The sequence below is a fragment of the Oncorhynchus masou genome, chromosome 12, assembly GCF_036934945.1.
Source record: "Oncorhynchus masou masou isolate Uvic2021 chromosome 12, UVic_Omas_1.1, whole genome shotgun sequence".
NCBI classification, from domain to species: Eukaryota; Metazoa; Chordata; class Actinopteri; order Salmoniformes; family Salmonidae; genus Oncorhynchus; species Oncorhynchus masou.
The window spans coordinates 42233707-42251036 of NC_088223.1; the positions used below are offsets into that span (position 1 = coordinate 42233707).

General features: G+C 44.5%; 1 protein-coding gene across 2 annotated transcripts; it reads left to right on the forward strand.

The window, feature by feature from the left end:
• The first annotated feature begins 340 nt into the window (after positions 1-340).
• Positions 341-13288, forward strand: rnf115b (ring finger protein 115b). Of its 2 annotated transcripts, XM_064980623.1 has the most exons (10): positions 341-450; positions 1115-1173; positions 1441-1501; positions 1601-1833; positions 9437-9505; positions 9607-9679; positions 9786-9879; positions 10189-10304; positions 10620-10746; positions 10954-13288. In XM_064980623.1, exons 1-9 carry the CDS (start codon positions 373-375, stop codon positions 10743-10745), a joined length of 909 nt encoding a protein of 302 aa, XP_064836695.1. In that variant the 5' UTR covers positions 341-372; the 3' UTR covers position 10746; positions 10954-13288. The 2 variants fall into 2 exon arrangements, with proteins under 2 accessions (XP_064836695.1, XP_064836694.1); XM_064980622.1 differs by having other exon boundaries at positions 10620-13288.
• The last annotated feature ends 4042 nt before the right edge of the window (positions 13289-17330 follow it).

A 17330-nucleotide genomic window follows, 5' to 3' on the forward strand; every position in this document is an offset into this window, starting at 1 on the left:
AGCCCTATTACCCCAATTGCAACAAAGTGTTGCAATTTTAGATTATTACAGCGGTCTACTAATCAATATATTGTCTAGAAGATCGCTGCAATAATCTTAAACAGCAGCGCTTGGTTGAAATTGTAGTATGCATTTATAACCTCGGCTAATTATGATTAGAGCGATAAGAAATAACAATTTGTTCAATAGCAGATACATTATTATAAAATCTGGAATATATATATGAATACATGTTTTACTTATTTAAAGTAAAAAGTAGCCTATAACCTATGGGGGACTGTCCTGACCCTTTTGACAAGCGCCTTTACGCCTTCCGTTGGCTTGAGCTGCTACCATACCGACGTCAGTGACTGATTGTATGCTAGGGTGAAGATGGCGGAGGCAGCTGCGGCACAACAACACCGCTTTTTCTGTCACTGCTGTAAAGGTGAAATCGACCCCAAATTCCCAGTGAGTTGGTTCAACTGCTTTTCTTACTTACTTTCCCGTCCGGTTCTCGACCGACGTTTCTGTATCACAAGTAGGCCTAGCTAGCAATGCCTCCCGAAATACATTATAAGAAAATACAACATTAGTATCTGAAACTGAATGTGACTGATTTACTGGAATATTTTCGTTATTAGAATAAGACTTTTTATAAGTGGTATTGTATGGAGAGCGGTTAGATTCATTGTTGCGAAGAAATATGGTGATCCACATTTCGGGTTTGCGTCTTTGCCATATTTAGAAGCACTAATTTGTCGCCAACTGCATGTGAGAAACATTATTGCCGCATTCATGTGCTTACGGAAACTCGGAAAACGTACGACTTGCTAACTGGTTGAACGCGGCACGTGTAGCCTACTTTAACCAGTTAGCAAGTCGGAAATGTCCGGGTTTCCTAGTTCCGACTGTTATGGGAACGCGGCACATGCATGAAAAGGGGATGGGTGCTTTGGCAGGGTGTTCCTTGTCCGCACACCACTTGAGAGTTTGACGACCAGATGATTTTATGTTTTTTTTTGTTTTTTTTTACATTGACATGAACGCGCATCCTAAAGTTAGTGGACAAGTATGTTCCTTTGTATTTTCATGTCAAAATAGTTTGAAATATACATATTTTTCCCCCCTCAAGGAATTCACTTGCCCCAGGTGTGAGTCCGATTTCATTGAGGAGTTGTCAGAAGACTCCAGGTAAAATGTTAAAATGTTACGTTTGTAAGCATGCTGTTCTGCTTATAGTGGGCCTATATTTGAATTGCAATGCCATAACTGGAGTATTTTAGGTACATTATTATGTGCAGTTGCTGATACATCTGATATAATATACATGAGGTATATTAAATTATAACACGTTTCAATAAAAACATATTGTATTTGCGTTTCTCTTAATGTGTTAATTTACAATAATTCAATTAACTCGTTTAAGTTTATGAGATTTATTTTGTCTTTGTCCTTCAGTCTCTTGGAGAACAGCAGCACTGCAGAGGCCAATGATGATGCAGGCACACTATTTTCAGAGGTACCTATATGTCCTCCCAAGTTATCTTGGTCTTTTTCTATCATTTTCCTCATCTTTGACTTTAATCTGAATTTACTGGTCTGCTCCCTTTCCTCCAAGCTGTGGCAGCTGCTGTTTATGGAACGCTCTGCCCTACTCTCGGACCCCTCCGCCTATGAGTCTGACCAGAGCCAACTACAGGCTGCCCCTGCCAGTGATGCAATGGAGGACGAACTGGAGGGCCCTTCTGTGGACCCTGTGGGACGCACAGAGCCTTTGGAGCCTGAACCGGAACGCCCCTCTCGCCCGCCTAGCCAGGGGAGTCGACAGTCCCGCGCGCCAGCAGTGGAGGGGTTAGTGGAGATGTCCAATTGCCCATCACTGATCTTGATCTGTCTACAGTGTAAAGTCAATTACCTTTATCCACTCACTCTCTAGTATGGTTTTGCCCCATGTTTCAAGGTCCAGGCAGGTATAGCTGATGGCTTTTATTTCAGTTGGACCGAAAGCCCCCTTAGTGGCAACGACCACTGATTTTGCACAGTTATCTGCCTCTCCAGGGCAGTTTTTAGGAAGCTATTCTCACTCTACTCAAGAGCCTGTATTGATATTGAGTCCTTGTACTGTTGCATAATAACATCACATAACACCAATTCACGAATGGTGTTATATCGTCAAAGTTGTCCAAAATGAAATCTTTCCTTTCAGTTTATCACACACTATCATTTCACATATTAACTCCAATATACTGCATTTCAAACACTATACTATTTTGTCCTAAAATGTATTACACTGTAATAACATAAGGGGATCCCAAACTTTTTTTGGCTCACAACCCCATTTTGATATCTGAAAATTCTCACAACCCCAATCGTGAAAAAGAAAATGTAGTTAACAACCAATGTTTTTTAATGTGGGGCTATGGCAGTCAATTGAAAAACATTCTTACAGTATTTCTGATTGTCTTCTCAACTCACCATCACATACCTTTTAATGTGGGGCTATGACAGTCAATTGCAAATTATTCTGACATAATGTATCTTATCTCACCACCACTAATTAGATGGGTGTGCTTGATGCATGTTGACAGTGCACAACTCATCTCTGCAGTTACATCCAACCTGGATCGATATTTGGCTTTAATACAGACGAGGGCACTGAATCCAGCTTCACACAGATATGAGCTTGCGAAGGGTACCACAAGTTTTATGGTGCTTTTAACACAACTGGAAACTCTGAAAAATACAAGGTCAAATCATGGCGTCAGTGATCTTCAGGTTGGAAAGTCTGAGCTCTAGAAAGAGACCAGAGTTCCTGAGTTGGAAGTCCGAGTTGGATGAGCGTTCAAAATAATTCGGAGCTCATTTTTTTGCCTCCCATTTCCCAGTTGTCTTGAACGCTCGGAAGTCGTAGATTTCCCAGTTCCGAGTTCCCAATTGTTTTGTGCATGGCATTAATGCTCAGAGGGAGATGGCAGGGTATTTATTCCCTTTAAGTCAAATCCCCGAGCTTACATGGTAAAACTTGTTCATTCTGCCCCTGTACAAGACAGTTAACATACTGTTCCTAGGCCATCATTGTAAATAAGAATTGGTTCTTAACTGACTTGCCAAGTTAAATAAAGGTTCAATTATAAAAGAAACTCTGGAACCAAAACTCCTCTATAGTGACCCGTGAATGCATTAAGTCACATGACAACTAAATTTCACTTACCAGCATGTCAACTGAGCCAGGATCACAGTCAAACGGATTGGGAAGTAGGTCCCAAAGTGCTCTTCCAAGCGTTGGAGGTGAGCAGTCATCACTCGTGTGGGACACTTACTGATGTTGTTTTCTGCTTAGAAACATGCACAGCTGAGGGAAGGGGGCATGGTTCACTTTTCTTCTAAATCCACTGATTCAGGCACTCATCTGTAGACTGTTTCTGCATTTCCCCTGCATGCTTGCATTCAGTTCGTTCAGGTTCAAAATATGTCTGTTACTTAAGCAAGGAGACACACTTCCTTCTCATTACACAGAAAGTAAAGTCTTTCCAACACTCCCCCTCGAAAACCATCAAGCCTCATGTGAAATAGAATATTGTCATCCTCTGATCCCATATCGCCACATAGTTTTGCAAACAGTCTTGCACATAGTGGATGTAGTTTTTTAGCATGTAAATCTTGATGGGGCAAACTGCCCAAAAAAGTTTACATGCATGCCAGCAAAGCCACGATACAACACAACACTAAACAATGCATTAATTGCATTATAACGTTGATAAACGGTACCCACAAACTGTTACGCCATACATAAAGCTGTCCAAAACCTCAGAATCCCAACACCTTACCACTGCTACACCTGGCTATCAGCGGAGCCTTGTCTGGCAACGAAACAGTTCATTCAGCCCCATTTATTGCCTTAGCTGATATGGCTGACTTCCTTAAATAGATGTGCTTTCTACTGACAATTGAGATGTTCAAACTTGTTTAAGGGGACAACGAACGGATAAGAGGCCATCTGTAATTTTGATTAAGACACCAATGAGCAAGCTAGGACGGATGTAGTCAATATAACTATTTGTTCAGCACTTTTGAAATGTACAGCGACAGAATTCAGAACATGGGCCGTTCTTACAGTGTTCTCCCTAAAGAAACAAGTCAGAACAGTAGGATAAATAAAGGGGGCATATATGCAGACAATGAAAGCTCTCAGAATATTTGATGATGACATTTCTCTAAAACAGGCTGTAGGCTAAATGTGCACCACCAAGTCAGAACAGTAGGCTAAGCTATGAGGGGGAAAGGGAACAAATCTTTTGGGTGAGGCACATGGGCTACTAACATCTTACAACACAACATATTATTACATATTATTACTTTCTTAGCTACAGTATACATATATCCCTGGCATATTGCAGCATTTATGCAGCAGCATACAATACATTTTTGGACTCACCTTGTTGTCCTGTGCTCATTTGAACAGGAAGGTGGCGCGGAGGTCCTTCTTGGCAAATTTTGTCATAACTTTGGCATCAAAGTCTGGCATTCTCTGGTTTTATAGTGCTTCAAGACATCTGTGAACTCTGACAAAAACAAGGTCAAATCATGATGTCAGTGATCTTCAGGTCAAAGCTCTCGAAAGAGGCCCGAGTTTCCCACTTGGAATTATGAGTTGGATGGCCGTTCAAAACTTATTTTCCCAGTCAGAGGTAGTTTTTTTTCAGAGTTTCCAGTTGTCTTGAACTAACTGAAGTCTGAGATTTCCCAGTTCCGAGTTTCCAGTTTCGAACGCGTCAGAAGTCATGCTTGATTGACAGCATGGCCATTGTTGAATGTTGATCCTTTTAAGCTTGGAAAAGAGACCCTTAAACCCAAACTTGGGCACTTCAAATAACATTTTATTGGTCATATACACATGGTTAGCAGATGGTAATGCGAGTGTTGCGAAATGCTTGTGCTTCTAGTTCACGACAGTGCAGTAATATCTAACAAGTAATCTAACAATTCCACAACAACTACCTAATACACACAAATCTGAAGGGATGGAATAAGAAAATGCACATATAAATATATGGATGAGCGATGGCCGAGCGGCATAGGCAAGATGGTATAAGATACAGTGTATACATATGAGATGAGTTATGTAAAATATGTAAACATTATTAAAGTGGCATTATTTAAAGTGACTAGTGATACATTTATTGAAGTGGCTGGAGTTGAGTCAGTATGTTGGCAGCAGCCACTCAATGTTAGTGGTGGCTGTTTAACAGTCTGATGGCCTTGAGATAGAAGCTGTTTTTCAGTCTCTCTGTCCCAGCTTTGATGCACCTGTACTGACCGCGCCTTCTGGATGATAGCGGGGTGAACAGGCAGTGGCTCGGGTGGTTGTTGTCCTTGATGATCTTTATGGCCTCCCTGTGACATCGGGTGGTGTAGGTGTCCTGGAGGGCAGGTAGTTTGCCCCCGGTGATGCGTTGTGCAGACCTCACTACCCTCTGGAGAGCCTTGCGGCTGTGGGCGGAGCAGTTGCCGTACCAAGCTGTGATACAGCCAGACAGGATTCTCTCGATTGTGCTTCTGTAAAAGTTTGTGAGTGCTTTTGGTGACAAGCCAAATTTCTTCAGCCTCCTGAGGTTGAAGAGGCGCTGCTGCGCCTTCTTCACAACACCGTTTGTGTGGGTGGACCAATTCAGTGTTTCCGTGATGTGTATGCCGAGGAACTTAAAACGTACTACCCTCTCCACTACTGTCCCGTCGATGTGGATAGGGGGGGTGCTCCCTCTGCTGTTTCCTGAAGTCCATGATCATCTCCTTTGTTTTGTTGACGTTGAGTGAGAGTTTATTTTCTTGACACCACACTCCGAGGGACCTCACCTCCTCCCTGTAGGCCGTCTCGTCATTGTTGGTAATCAAGCCTACCACTGTAGTGTCGTCCGCAAACTTGATGATTGAGTTGGAGGCGTGCATGGCCACGCAGTCGTGGGTGAACAGGGAGTACAGGAGAGGGCTCAGAACGCACCCTTGTGGGGCCCCAGTGTCGAGGATCAGCGAGGTGGTGATGTTGTTACCTACCCTCACCACCTGGGGGCGGCCTGTCAGGAAGTCCAGTACCCTGTTGCACAGTGCGGGATCGAGATCCAGGGTCTCGAGCTTAATGACAAGTTTGGAGGATACTATGGTGTTAAATGCTGAGCTGTAGTCAATGAACCGCATTCTCACATAGGTGTTCCTCTTATCCAGATGGGTTAGGGCAGTGTGGTTGCGATTGCGTCGTCTGTGGACCTATTGGGGCGGTAAGCAAATTGGAGTGGGTCTAGGGTGTGAGGTAGAGTGGAGGTGATATGGTCCTTGACACTCTCAAAGCACTTCATGATGATGGAAGTGAGTGCTACGGGGTGGTCGTCGTTTAGCTCAGTTACCTTAGCTTTCTTGGGAACAGGGATAATGGTAGCCCTCTTGAAGCATGTGGGGACAACAGACTGGGATAAGGATTGATTGAATATATCCGTAATCACACCAGCCAGCTGGTCTGCACATGCTCTGAGGATGCGGCTGGGGATGCCGTCTGGGCCTGCAGCCCTGCGAGGGTTAACACGTTTAAATGTTTTACTCACGTCAGCTGCAGTGAGGAAGAGTCCGCAGGTTTTGGGCGGGCTGTGTCCGTGGCACTGTATTGTCCTCAAAGCGAGCAAAGAAGTTATTTAGTCTGTCAGGGAGCAAAACATCCTGGCCCGCGACGGGGCTTGTTTTCTTTTTGTAATCCGTGATTGACTGTAGACCCTGCCACATACCTCTTGTGTCTGAGCCGTTGAATTGCGACTCTACTTTGTCACTATACTGACGCTTAGTTTGTTTGATTGCCTTGCGGAGGGAATAGCTACACTGTTTGTATTCGGTCATGTTTCCGGTCACCTTGCCCTGGTTAAAAGCAGTGGTTTGCGCTTTCAGTTTCGCGCGAATGCTGCAATCAATCCACGGTTTCTGGTTTGGGAATGTTTTAATAGTTGCTGTGGGTACGACATCGCCGACGCACTTTCTAATGAACTCGCTGACCGAATCAGCGTATTCGCCAATGTTGTTGGACGCAATGCGGAATATATCCCAATCCACGTGATTCGGACATATTCCTAGTCATCTTTCCATGCTTAAATGCGGTGGTTTGCACTTTTTTGAGCGAATGCCGCCATCCATCAGCGGCTTCTGGTTAGGGTAGGTTTTAATAGTCACAGTGGGTACAACATCTGCACTGCACTTCCTTATAAACTCACTCACTGAGTCAGCGTATAAATCAATGTTATTCTGTGAGGCTCCCCTGAATATTTCCCGGTCTGCATGATCAAAACAATCTTGAAGCCTGTATTCCGATTGGTCAGACCAGCGTTGAATGGTTCTTGTCACGGTTACACCCTGTTTGCATTTTGGAGCTGCCTTACTCAAGAAAGCAAAAAAGAAACCATGGTTGTATGTGGTTTTATTAACTCAATATTTTTTGCAAACTGATATGTGACACTTAATGCAAAAATAACATGCAAAACAGGAAACGCCTCCCCCCAAAACAGGTGGCTCTAAACAGGTGGCTCTGCCCCACCTGCCCTGAATGACAGGTTGCCACTGTTTTTTTACAATCGAAGTTGGACCTACCTGCTGCAGTATATCTTAGAGATCTGTGCTCAGCCCTTTTGCCGCCAGTTGCTCTCGGTGGATCATAGAATGCATCCATATGGCAGAGGGAGACACATTCATAACTAGAGTGCAGAGGCCTGGAGCCCCATCTATGCAAAAGCCATGGAATCTGTTTTTCACTGAACTTCCCCTGTGCCGTTTCATGCTCGTTTAATGCTCGGATATTGTTTTCATGTATAGCATCCCCCGACATGTATAGCGAACACAAGTCAATGCATGGCAATCTCGGAACTCACACCTCACGTTTATTTGGAGAGTTTTTGAGTCGTTCAGTCAGTTTACACTTGATTGCTAGCAATAGCATACATTCTTTGTTTAACAGTGTTATCTGACAAAATGATTGATGTGAGTTTCTGAGCCTCTGCCTCCCCACACATTGTTTTCACCATATCAGTTGCAGTCGGTAATATCAAAGTCTCTGTAATAGTGTGGTGTTTCATAGCGTAGTGGGCCTAGCAATTTACTGTGGAAATGAGTCAAGTGCAACGGTCAAGTGTGGCCTTTTCCAATGATCAAAGGGCGCACTCTGGTTGAATTTTATCTTTTAGATTTCAATAATTTTCATGTATATTTTTAAAGTTAATCACATTACAATGATTTTGAGATACAAAGGCGATATTATAAGACATTTTTTTTTCTCCAGGATTTTGGAAATTCTCTCATGACCCCATTTTCATATCAGGCGACCTCTAGTTTGGGAACCGCTCAACATACGTTGTTACATGATATTACATCGTTATTACACTCAAATAGGTATTCTCTGTCCGTCGTGCCTTCAGAAAGTATTCATACCCCTTGACTTATACCACATTTTGTTGTGTTTACAGCCTGAATTCAAAATGGATTCAATATTTTTTCTCTCTCACCCATCTACACACATTACCCCATAATGACACAGTGAAAACATGTTTTTAGAAAATTGTGCAAAATTATTGAAAATTAAATACAGAAATATCAAATTTACTTAAGCATTCACACGACTGTCTATACATGTTAGAATCACCTTTTGCAGCGATTACAGCGCTGAGTCTTTCTGGGTAAGTCTCTAAGAGCTTTCTTTCTACTCCTGGATTGTACAATATTTGCAAATTATTTTTTGTTGTTGTTGTTGTTGATCATTGCTAGACAGCCATTTGCAATCTTGCCATAGATTTTCAAGACAGTTTAAGTCAAAACTGTAACTACGCCACTCAGGAACATTCAATGTAGTCTTGGTAAGCAGCTCCAGTGTATATTTGGGCTTGTGTTTTAGGTTATTGTCATGCTGAAAGGTGAGTCTGTCTCACAGTGTCTGTTGGACAGCAAGTTTATGCCTGTGCTTAGCTCTATTTCATTTATTTTTATCCTAAAGACTCCCTAGTCCTTGCCAATGACAAGCATGATGCAGCCACCACCATGCTTGAAAATATGAAAAGTGGTGTTGTTGTTGGATTTGTACAGAGTTGAGGTAGTTGTTTAAAAAATCATGTTCAACACTATTATTGCACACAGAATGAGTCCATGCAACTTATTATGTGACTTGTTAAGCACATTTTTACTTCTGGACTTATTTAGGCTTGCCATAACAAAGTGGTTGAATACTTATTGACTCAAGACATTTAAGCTTTTCATTTTTTAAAATTAATTTCTAAAAATGTCTTAAAACATCATTCCCCTTTGACATTATGGGATTTTGTGTGTAGGCTAGTGACACAAAATCTCAATTTCATCAATTTTAAATGTTCAGGCTGTAACACAAATTAAAGGCACTGTAGGTGCAAAAAAGATTGAATCTCTTTATCCTTTTCTACAGTATTGTGCAGCAGTTTTTGGCTGGCCTGTTTGCCAACAATGGAAATCCAGGTGTCGCACCAGCTGCACTGTAAATAAGTATATATCTTTTTAACCTCAGAATTATTTTTTTCATTACTTTGACTCTTAAGTAATTCTAAACATCTCTCTCTCTCTCTCGCTCACTCTCAGGTCTGGCATGTTCCATTCAAATCCAGGGGACTATGCCTGGGGTCAGGGAGGTCTAGACGCAGTTATCACAGAGGTCAGTGATGTTACCAGGCACAAAATCTTAAGATTGCGACTCAGCGTGCTGGCGTGATTAAAGCCATCTCTGTTTCATCATTTCTTAATTCCCTCCACTCCTCTAGTTGTTAGGTCAGTTTGAGAGCACAGGTCCACCTCCTGCAGAGAAGGAGATGATCTCATCTCTCCCCACAGTCAATATCTCTCAAGAACAGACAGGTGGGTTCCAACCAAGCTGCAACACCAAACCCATAGGCTACCAGTTACAGCATCTATGGGAGAAGAGGGTGTGTATCTTGCTCAGTAGTAGTGTGCGTTATACCACCTGTCAAATAGATTCCCAAATTTGTGACACTCTTGCTGCATTCTGAAAAAGAAAAGGTGATGGCTTGTTTGCTTTTTTCCTAAGGGGATCTTTACCCAGATCAGGCACCAATGCCTGCACTACTAGTCAATGTTCCCTCTCTTTATTCTAAAATGTACACAATGAATGAACCCCCCCCCCCCCCCCCCGTATCTCTTCCTCAGACACAAGACTGGAGTGTCCAGTATGTAGAGAGGAGTACTCCGTGGGAGAGTCTGTCAAACAGCTGCCCTGCCTCCATTATTTCCACAGTGACTGCATAGTGCCATGGCTCAAACTGGTAAGCAGGGGGAGTGTTGGCTGGCAGTCAATAAGGGTTACAACACCACTGTTTAATTTGCCATGGAAGGTAGGTTAGTTATTTTTTAATTGGGGTCACATATCTTGACGTGAGGTAGGGTATTTGGTTATGTTGCTCTGAATGTAACTTTGCGCCACACACACGGGCAGTTTCCTGGACACAGATTAAGCCTAATCCTGGACAAAAAGCAAGATCAATAGAACGTTTCCATTGACGTTTCCACTTGTTAGTCCAGTACTAGGCTTAATCTGTTAAGCATGTTTTTCCAAGTCTGTTTGTGTATATCTCCCACAGCACGATACCTGTCCTGTGTGTCGTAAAAGTCTTGACGGCGTCGACCAGAGCATCCAGCCCCCACCAGAACCCCCAGAGCCTCCCTCCATCAGGACAGACCCTCAGGGGGAGAGACGGGCTATTTGAGGTTTAGGTCTCCCTCTCTTCTACCCCTCTGGCATCTCTTCTTCCCTTTTGTTCTTCTGAACGAGGCTCACCTCTCCTCATGCCTCGTCATCCATCGCTCCTTCTTTGACCACACATTTATTGAAGAGACAGATTTGAATTCAACTGTGCCTCATTATCAAAATGATGCTTGCTTTGAAAAATCACCTCACAATGCTTTCACCCACAGATCACTGTACATTTCCTGGGGAACTTTGATTGAGGTGAGAAAGATCCAATATGCCTGCAATATAACCTCACCTGCAAATGGTTCCAACTGTTTTCTGACAAAATGTTATGGATTCAATTTGTCCCTTCGTAGAGGCATTTCACCTGTTCTGAATGTCTATTAAAACAAATGAACTGACATCATTGAGCCATAGGGACGTGATGAAATTAGGAGAATTTGGGAAAATCCTGAAAGGTGAGCTGAACTCACTCTCTTGCATTGTTGATCTGGATAAGAGAATTTCCCTACTCTGTTCTCTCTGACCTCTTTGGTTGCATCACAATAATCTCTGCTTTCTCCTGAAGGGTGTACTTGTTCACTTCATGGATTTGAAAGGAAATTACTGGTATATGGAAACTCCTAGGCCATACCTAAACCAATCCAAAGCTTTTACATTTGTGGAGAGTAGTGAACGAATGCAAACTTCGGGAGGAAGGAGAGGTTATTGGGAATGCAACCACAGGGAGAATCTCAATTGTATACTTGCGTCCTCTCTACTTCTCAAAATCCATTGGAGGAGAGGATCAGAGGGGCGGGATCTTTGGCTTTCTCTTCCAATGGGTTTTGAGGAGGCGAGGAGTATGCAATTGAAACTCTTCCCCCGTCTCCCACTTCCTCATATTAGTTAATAATGTCTACCTCTCTTTATGTCCCCTATTAAAGACTAATGTTGTGTTCTTCACACTATCCACCAACTTCCTGTTACAACATTATGCACTTTCCTAATGCATTAGTCTTTTACCTCTTTCTAACATTTTATTTTGAATGATAAGTACAAGTCACAGCAAAAAAGCAAACGTGTTTTTAATATTGAATATTGAATATTGATTTGCCTATATGTGTATTGGTATGTACACTGCTCAAAAAAATAAAGGGAACACTTAAACAACACAATGTAACTCCAAGTCAATCACACGTCTGTGAAATCAAACTGTCCACTGAGGAAGCAACACTGATTGACAATAAATTTCACATGCTGTTGTGCAAATAGAATAGACAACAGGTGGAAATTATAGGCAATTAGCAAGACACCCCCAATAAAGGAGTGGCTCTGCAGGTGGTGACCACAGACCACTTCTCAGTTCCTATGCTTCCTGGCTGATGTTTTGGTCACTTTTGAATGCTGGCGGTGCTTTTACTCTAGTGGAAGCATGAGACGGAGTCTACAACCCACACAAGTGGCTCAGGTAGTGCAGCTCATCCAGGATGGCACATCAATGCGAGCTGTGGCAAGAAGGTTTGCTGTGTCTGTCAGCGTAATGTCCAGAGCATGGAGGCTCTACCAGGAGACAGGCCAGTACATCAGGAGACGTGGAGGAGGCCGTAGGAGGGCAAAAACCCAGCAGCAGGACAGCTACCTCCGCCTTTGTGCAAGGAGGAGCACTGCCAGAGCCCTGCAAAATGACCTCCAGCAGGCCACAAATGTGCATGTGTCTGCTCAAACGGTCAGAAACATACTCCATGAGGGTGGTATGAGGGCTCGACGTCCACAGGTGGGGGTTATGCTTACAGCCCAACACCATGCAGGACGTTTGGCATTTGCCAGAGAACACCAAGATTGGCAAATTCGCCACTGGCGCCACACTGAGCACGTGACAGAGTCTGGAGACACAGTGGAGAACGTTCTGCTGCCTGCAACATCCTCCAGCATGACCAGTTTGGCGGTGGGTCAGTCATGGTGTGGGGTGGCATTTCATTGGGGGGCCGCACAGCCCTCCATCTGCTCGCCAGAGGTAGCCTGACTGCCATTAGGTACCGAGATGAGATCCTCAGACCCCTTGTGAGAACATTTGCTGGTGCGGTTGGCCCTGGGTTCCTCCTGGGTTCTTCCTAATGCAAGACGATGCTAGACCTCATGTGGCTGGAGTGTGTCAGCAGTTCCTGCAAAAGGAAGGCATTGATGCAATGGACTGGCCCGCCCGTTCCACAGTCCTGAATCCAATTGAGCACATCCGGGACATCATGTCTCGCTCCATCCACCAACGCCAAGTTGCACCACAGACTGTCCAGGAGTTGGCAGATGCTTTAGTCCAGGACTAGGAGGAGATCCCTCAGGGGACCATCCGCCACCTCATCAGGAGCATGCCCAGGCGTTGTAGGGAGGTCATACAGGAACGTTACATCAAAGTTGGATCAGCCTGTAGTGTGATTTTCCACTTTAATTTTGAGTGTGACTCCAAATCCAGACCTCCATGGGTTGATAAATTTGATTTCCATTGATAATTTTTGTGTGATATTGTTGTCAGCACATTCAACCATGTAAAGAAAAAAGTATTTAATAAAAATATTTCATTCATTCAGATCTAGGATGTGTTATTTTAGCGTTCCCTTTATTTTTTTGAGCAGTGTATATACAGTGGGACAAAAAAAGTATTTAGTCAGCCACCAATTGTGCAAGTTCTCCCACTTAAAAAGACGAGAGAGGCCTGTAATTTTCGTCATAGGTACACTTCGAATATGACAGACAAAATGAGAAAAAAAATCCAGAAAATCACATTGTAGGATTTTTAATGAATTTATTTGCAAATTATGGTGGAAAATAAGTATTTGGTCAATAACATAAGTTTATCTCAATACTTTATTATATACCCTTTGTTTGCAATGACAGAGGTCAAATGTTTTCTGTAAGTCTTCACAAGGTTTTCACACACTGTTGCTGGTATTTTGGCCCTTTCCTCCATGCAGATCTCCTCTAGAACAGTGTTTTGGGGCTGTTGCTGGGCAACACGGACTTTCAACTCCCTCCAAAGATTTTCTATGGGGTTGAGATCTGGAGACTGGCTAGGCCACTCCAGGACCTTGAAATGCTTGTTACGAAGCCACTCCTTTGTTGCCCGGGCGGTGTGTTTGGGATCATTGTCATGCTGAAAGACCCAGCCACGTTTCATCTTCAATGCTCTTGCTGATGGAGGTTTTCACTCAAAATCTCACGATACATGGCCCCATTCATTCTTTCCTTTACACGGATCAGTCGTCCTGGTCCCTTTGCAGAATAACAGCCCCAAAGCATGTGGTTTCCACCCCCATGCTTCACAGTAGGTATGGTGTTCTTTGGATGCAACTCAGCATTCTTTGTCCTCAAAACACGACGAGTTGAGGTTTTACCAAAAAGTTATATTTTGGTTTCATCTGACCATATGACATTGGGAGAATCTTCTTCTGGATCATCCAAATGCTCTCTAGCAAACTTCAGACGGGCCTGGACATGTACTGGCATATCAGGGGGACACGTCTGGCACTGCATGATTTGACTCCCTGGCGGCGTAGTGTGTTACTGATGATAGGCTTTGTTACTTTGGTCCCAGCTCTCTGCAGGTCATTCACTAGGTCCCCCCGTGTGGTTCTGGGTTTTTTGCTCACCTATCTTGTGATCATTTTGACCCCACGGGGTGAGATCTTGTGTAGAGCCCCAGATCGAGGGAGATTATCAGTGGTCTTGTATGTCTTCCATTTCCTAATATTTGCTCCCACAGTTGATTTCCTCAAACCAAGCTGCTTACCTATTGCAGATTCAGTCTTCCCAGCCTGGTGCAGGTCTACAATTTTGTTTCTGGTGTCCTTTGACAGCTCTTTGGTCTTGGCCATAGTGGAGTTTGGAGTGTGACTGTTTGAGGTTGTGGACAGGTGTCTTTTATACTGATAACAAGTTCAAACAGGTGCCATTAATACAGGTAACAAGTGGAGGACAGAGGAGCCTCTTAAAGAACAAGTTACAGGTCTGTGAGAGCCAGAAATCTTGCTTGTTTGTAGGTGACTAAATACTTATTTTCCACCATAATTTGCAAATAAATTCATTTAAAATCCTACAATGTGATTTTCTGGATTTTTTTCTCTCATTTTGTTTGTCATAGTTGAAGTATGAACTATGATGAAAATTATCTTTTTAAGTGGGAGCACTTGCAAAATTGGTGGCTGACTAAATACTTTTTTGCCCCACTGTGTGTATAGGTGTGTATATACATGTAAATGTTTGTTAACAAATACATCTGCTTGGCAAAGAGGTGATAAGATTGAAGATAATAATAAAAAAATTGTCATTCATAAAGCAGGGGTGGAAAGCAGTGTCATTGAATGACAAAATGTCCAATTGAGCACCTCGTCGCAGAATATGTCCCAAATGGCAACCTATTCCCTTCAACAGTGCACTACTTTTGACCAAGATCCATATCGGGAATATGATGCCATTTGAGACACACACCCAGACTCTCAAGTAGATAATTTGGGGAAAAACCCTGCATCCTTGGCCATTTGATATTCTGCCAAATATCTGCTCATATTCTCATCTAAAGACATACTGTACATTCCATAGATAGACAGGTTAGATTTGCCCAATACTCATAAGGGCCATCTACCATTCCCGCCTATTTTTAAGACGATGACCAATGATATGCAAGAGTTTGCATGATATAACTATATTGACAAATTTAATTAGCGTTTACAAGCGTTCCCTGAATTTTAAAAGAAGGTGATTGTATTATAATTCTAAACAGACAGATTTACATCCCGTCTGTCAATTTTATTCCCACAGGAGTCTAGATCCTTATTTAACATTAGCCACGATCTCACACAAACGCATTTGTTTTCTCGTGTAAGGTTGTTCATTATGCATAATAAGCTATTATACAGAGAGCATGAAAGTTCAATCTCTTCTGCCAGTTCATGTAGTGCAATGCTACGCCGTTGTTGCAGCAGTTCTTCATTTCACTTCCAGTATCAAAAGACAACAGTAAGGGAATAATAGGGCATTTTGTGTAACACCAACTGAAGAAAGTGTCCAGTAGCCTACCATATGACATCAGCCTCCTCCCCTCAGGTTCCCACAAGATACCACGGGCACAAAGTCGAAATTGTCTATGTTGTGAAAATTCATGAAATTGTTTATTTTTATATTTTTGGTATACATTTAAGGTTAGGTTTAAATTCAGATTTTAAGAATATAAATTGTGGAAATGTATATTTATAGGCGGAGTTTATGACTGGCTGTCTTAACTAGTGATTTCTCCCCCCATCCTCTCTAACCCCTCCACTCTCTCTTTTGTCTCCCTCCCCTCCCTCCCTCGCTCTCTCTCTCTCTCCTTCTCTCTCCCCCCCTCCCTCTCCCCTTCCTCCCTCTCTCTCCTTCCGTCACCCCCCTCTCCTTCCTTCCTCCCTCCCTCTCTCTTTCCCCTCCCTCCCCTCCCTCTCTCTCTCCCCCCTCCCTCCCTCCCTCTCCCCTCCCCCTCCCTCTCTTCTCTCTCTCTCGCCTCCCTCCTTCCCTCTCTCCTTTCTTCCTCTCTCCGCTCCCTCGTTCTCTCTCTCTCTCCCCTCCCTCCGTCCCCTCTCTCTCTCCCTCCCCCCTCCCCCTCCCCTCCCTCCCTCTCTCTCCTTCCCTCCCCTCCCTCTCCCCTCCCTCCCTCGCTCCCCCTCCCTCCCTCCCTCCCTCTCCACCCCACTCCCTCCCTCTCCCCTCCCCCCTCCATCTCCCCTCCCTCCATCTCTCCTTCCTTCCTCTCCCTCTCCCCTCTCTCTACACTCCCCCTCCCCTCCCTCTCTCCCCTCCTCTCCCCCCCTCCCTCCCTCCCTCTCCCCTCCTCTTCCTCCCTCCCTCTCTCTCTCCTTCCTCCCTCTCTCTCTTCCCTCACTCTCTTCCCCCCCCTCTCTCTCTTCCATCACTCTCTTCCCTCCCTCTCCCCCTCCCTCTCTCTCTCTCCCTCCCTCCCTCACTCACTCCCTCCCCCTCTCTCTCTCTCCTTCTCTCCTCCCCCCTCCCTCCCTCCCTCCCTCTCTCCTCCCTCTCTCCTTCCTTCCTCCCTCTCCTCTCCCCCCTCACCCCTCCCTCCCTCTCTCTCCTTCCATCACTCTCCCCCTCCCCTCTCCTTCCTCCCTCCCTCTCTCCCCTCCCTCCTCTCTCTCTCTCCCCTCCCTCCCCCCCTCCCTTGCTCTCTCCCTCTCTTCTCTCTCTCTCTCGCCTCCCTCCCTCCCTCTCTCCTTTCTTCTCTCTCCTTCCCTCCCTCCCTCCCTCTCTCCTTCCTTCCTCCTTGTCCTCTCCCCCCCTCACTCCCTCCCTCCCTCTCCCCTCCCTCTCTCCTTCCTTCTTCCCTCTCCTCTCCCACCCTCCCTCCATCTCTCTCCTTCCGTCACTCCCCCTTCCTCTCCTTCCTCACTCCCCTACCCTCCCTCCCTCTCCCCTCCCTCTCTCCTCCCCTCCCCCTCTCTCTCCCCTCCCCCTCCCTCTCCCCCTCTCTTCTCCCTCCCTCTCTCCTTCCTTCCTCTCTCTCCCTCTCTCCTTCATTCCTCTCCCTCCCTCCCTCACTCCTCCCTCCCTCTCTCTCCTTCCTCCCTCCCTCTCTCTCCTTCCT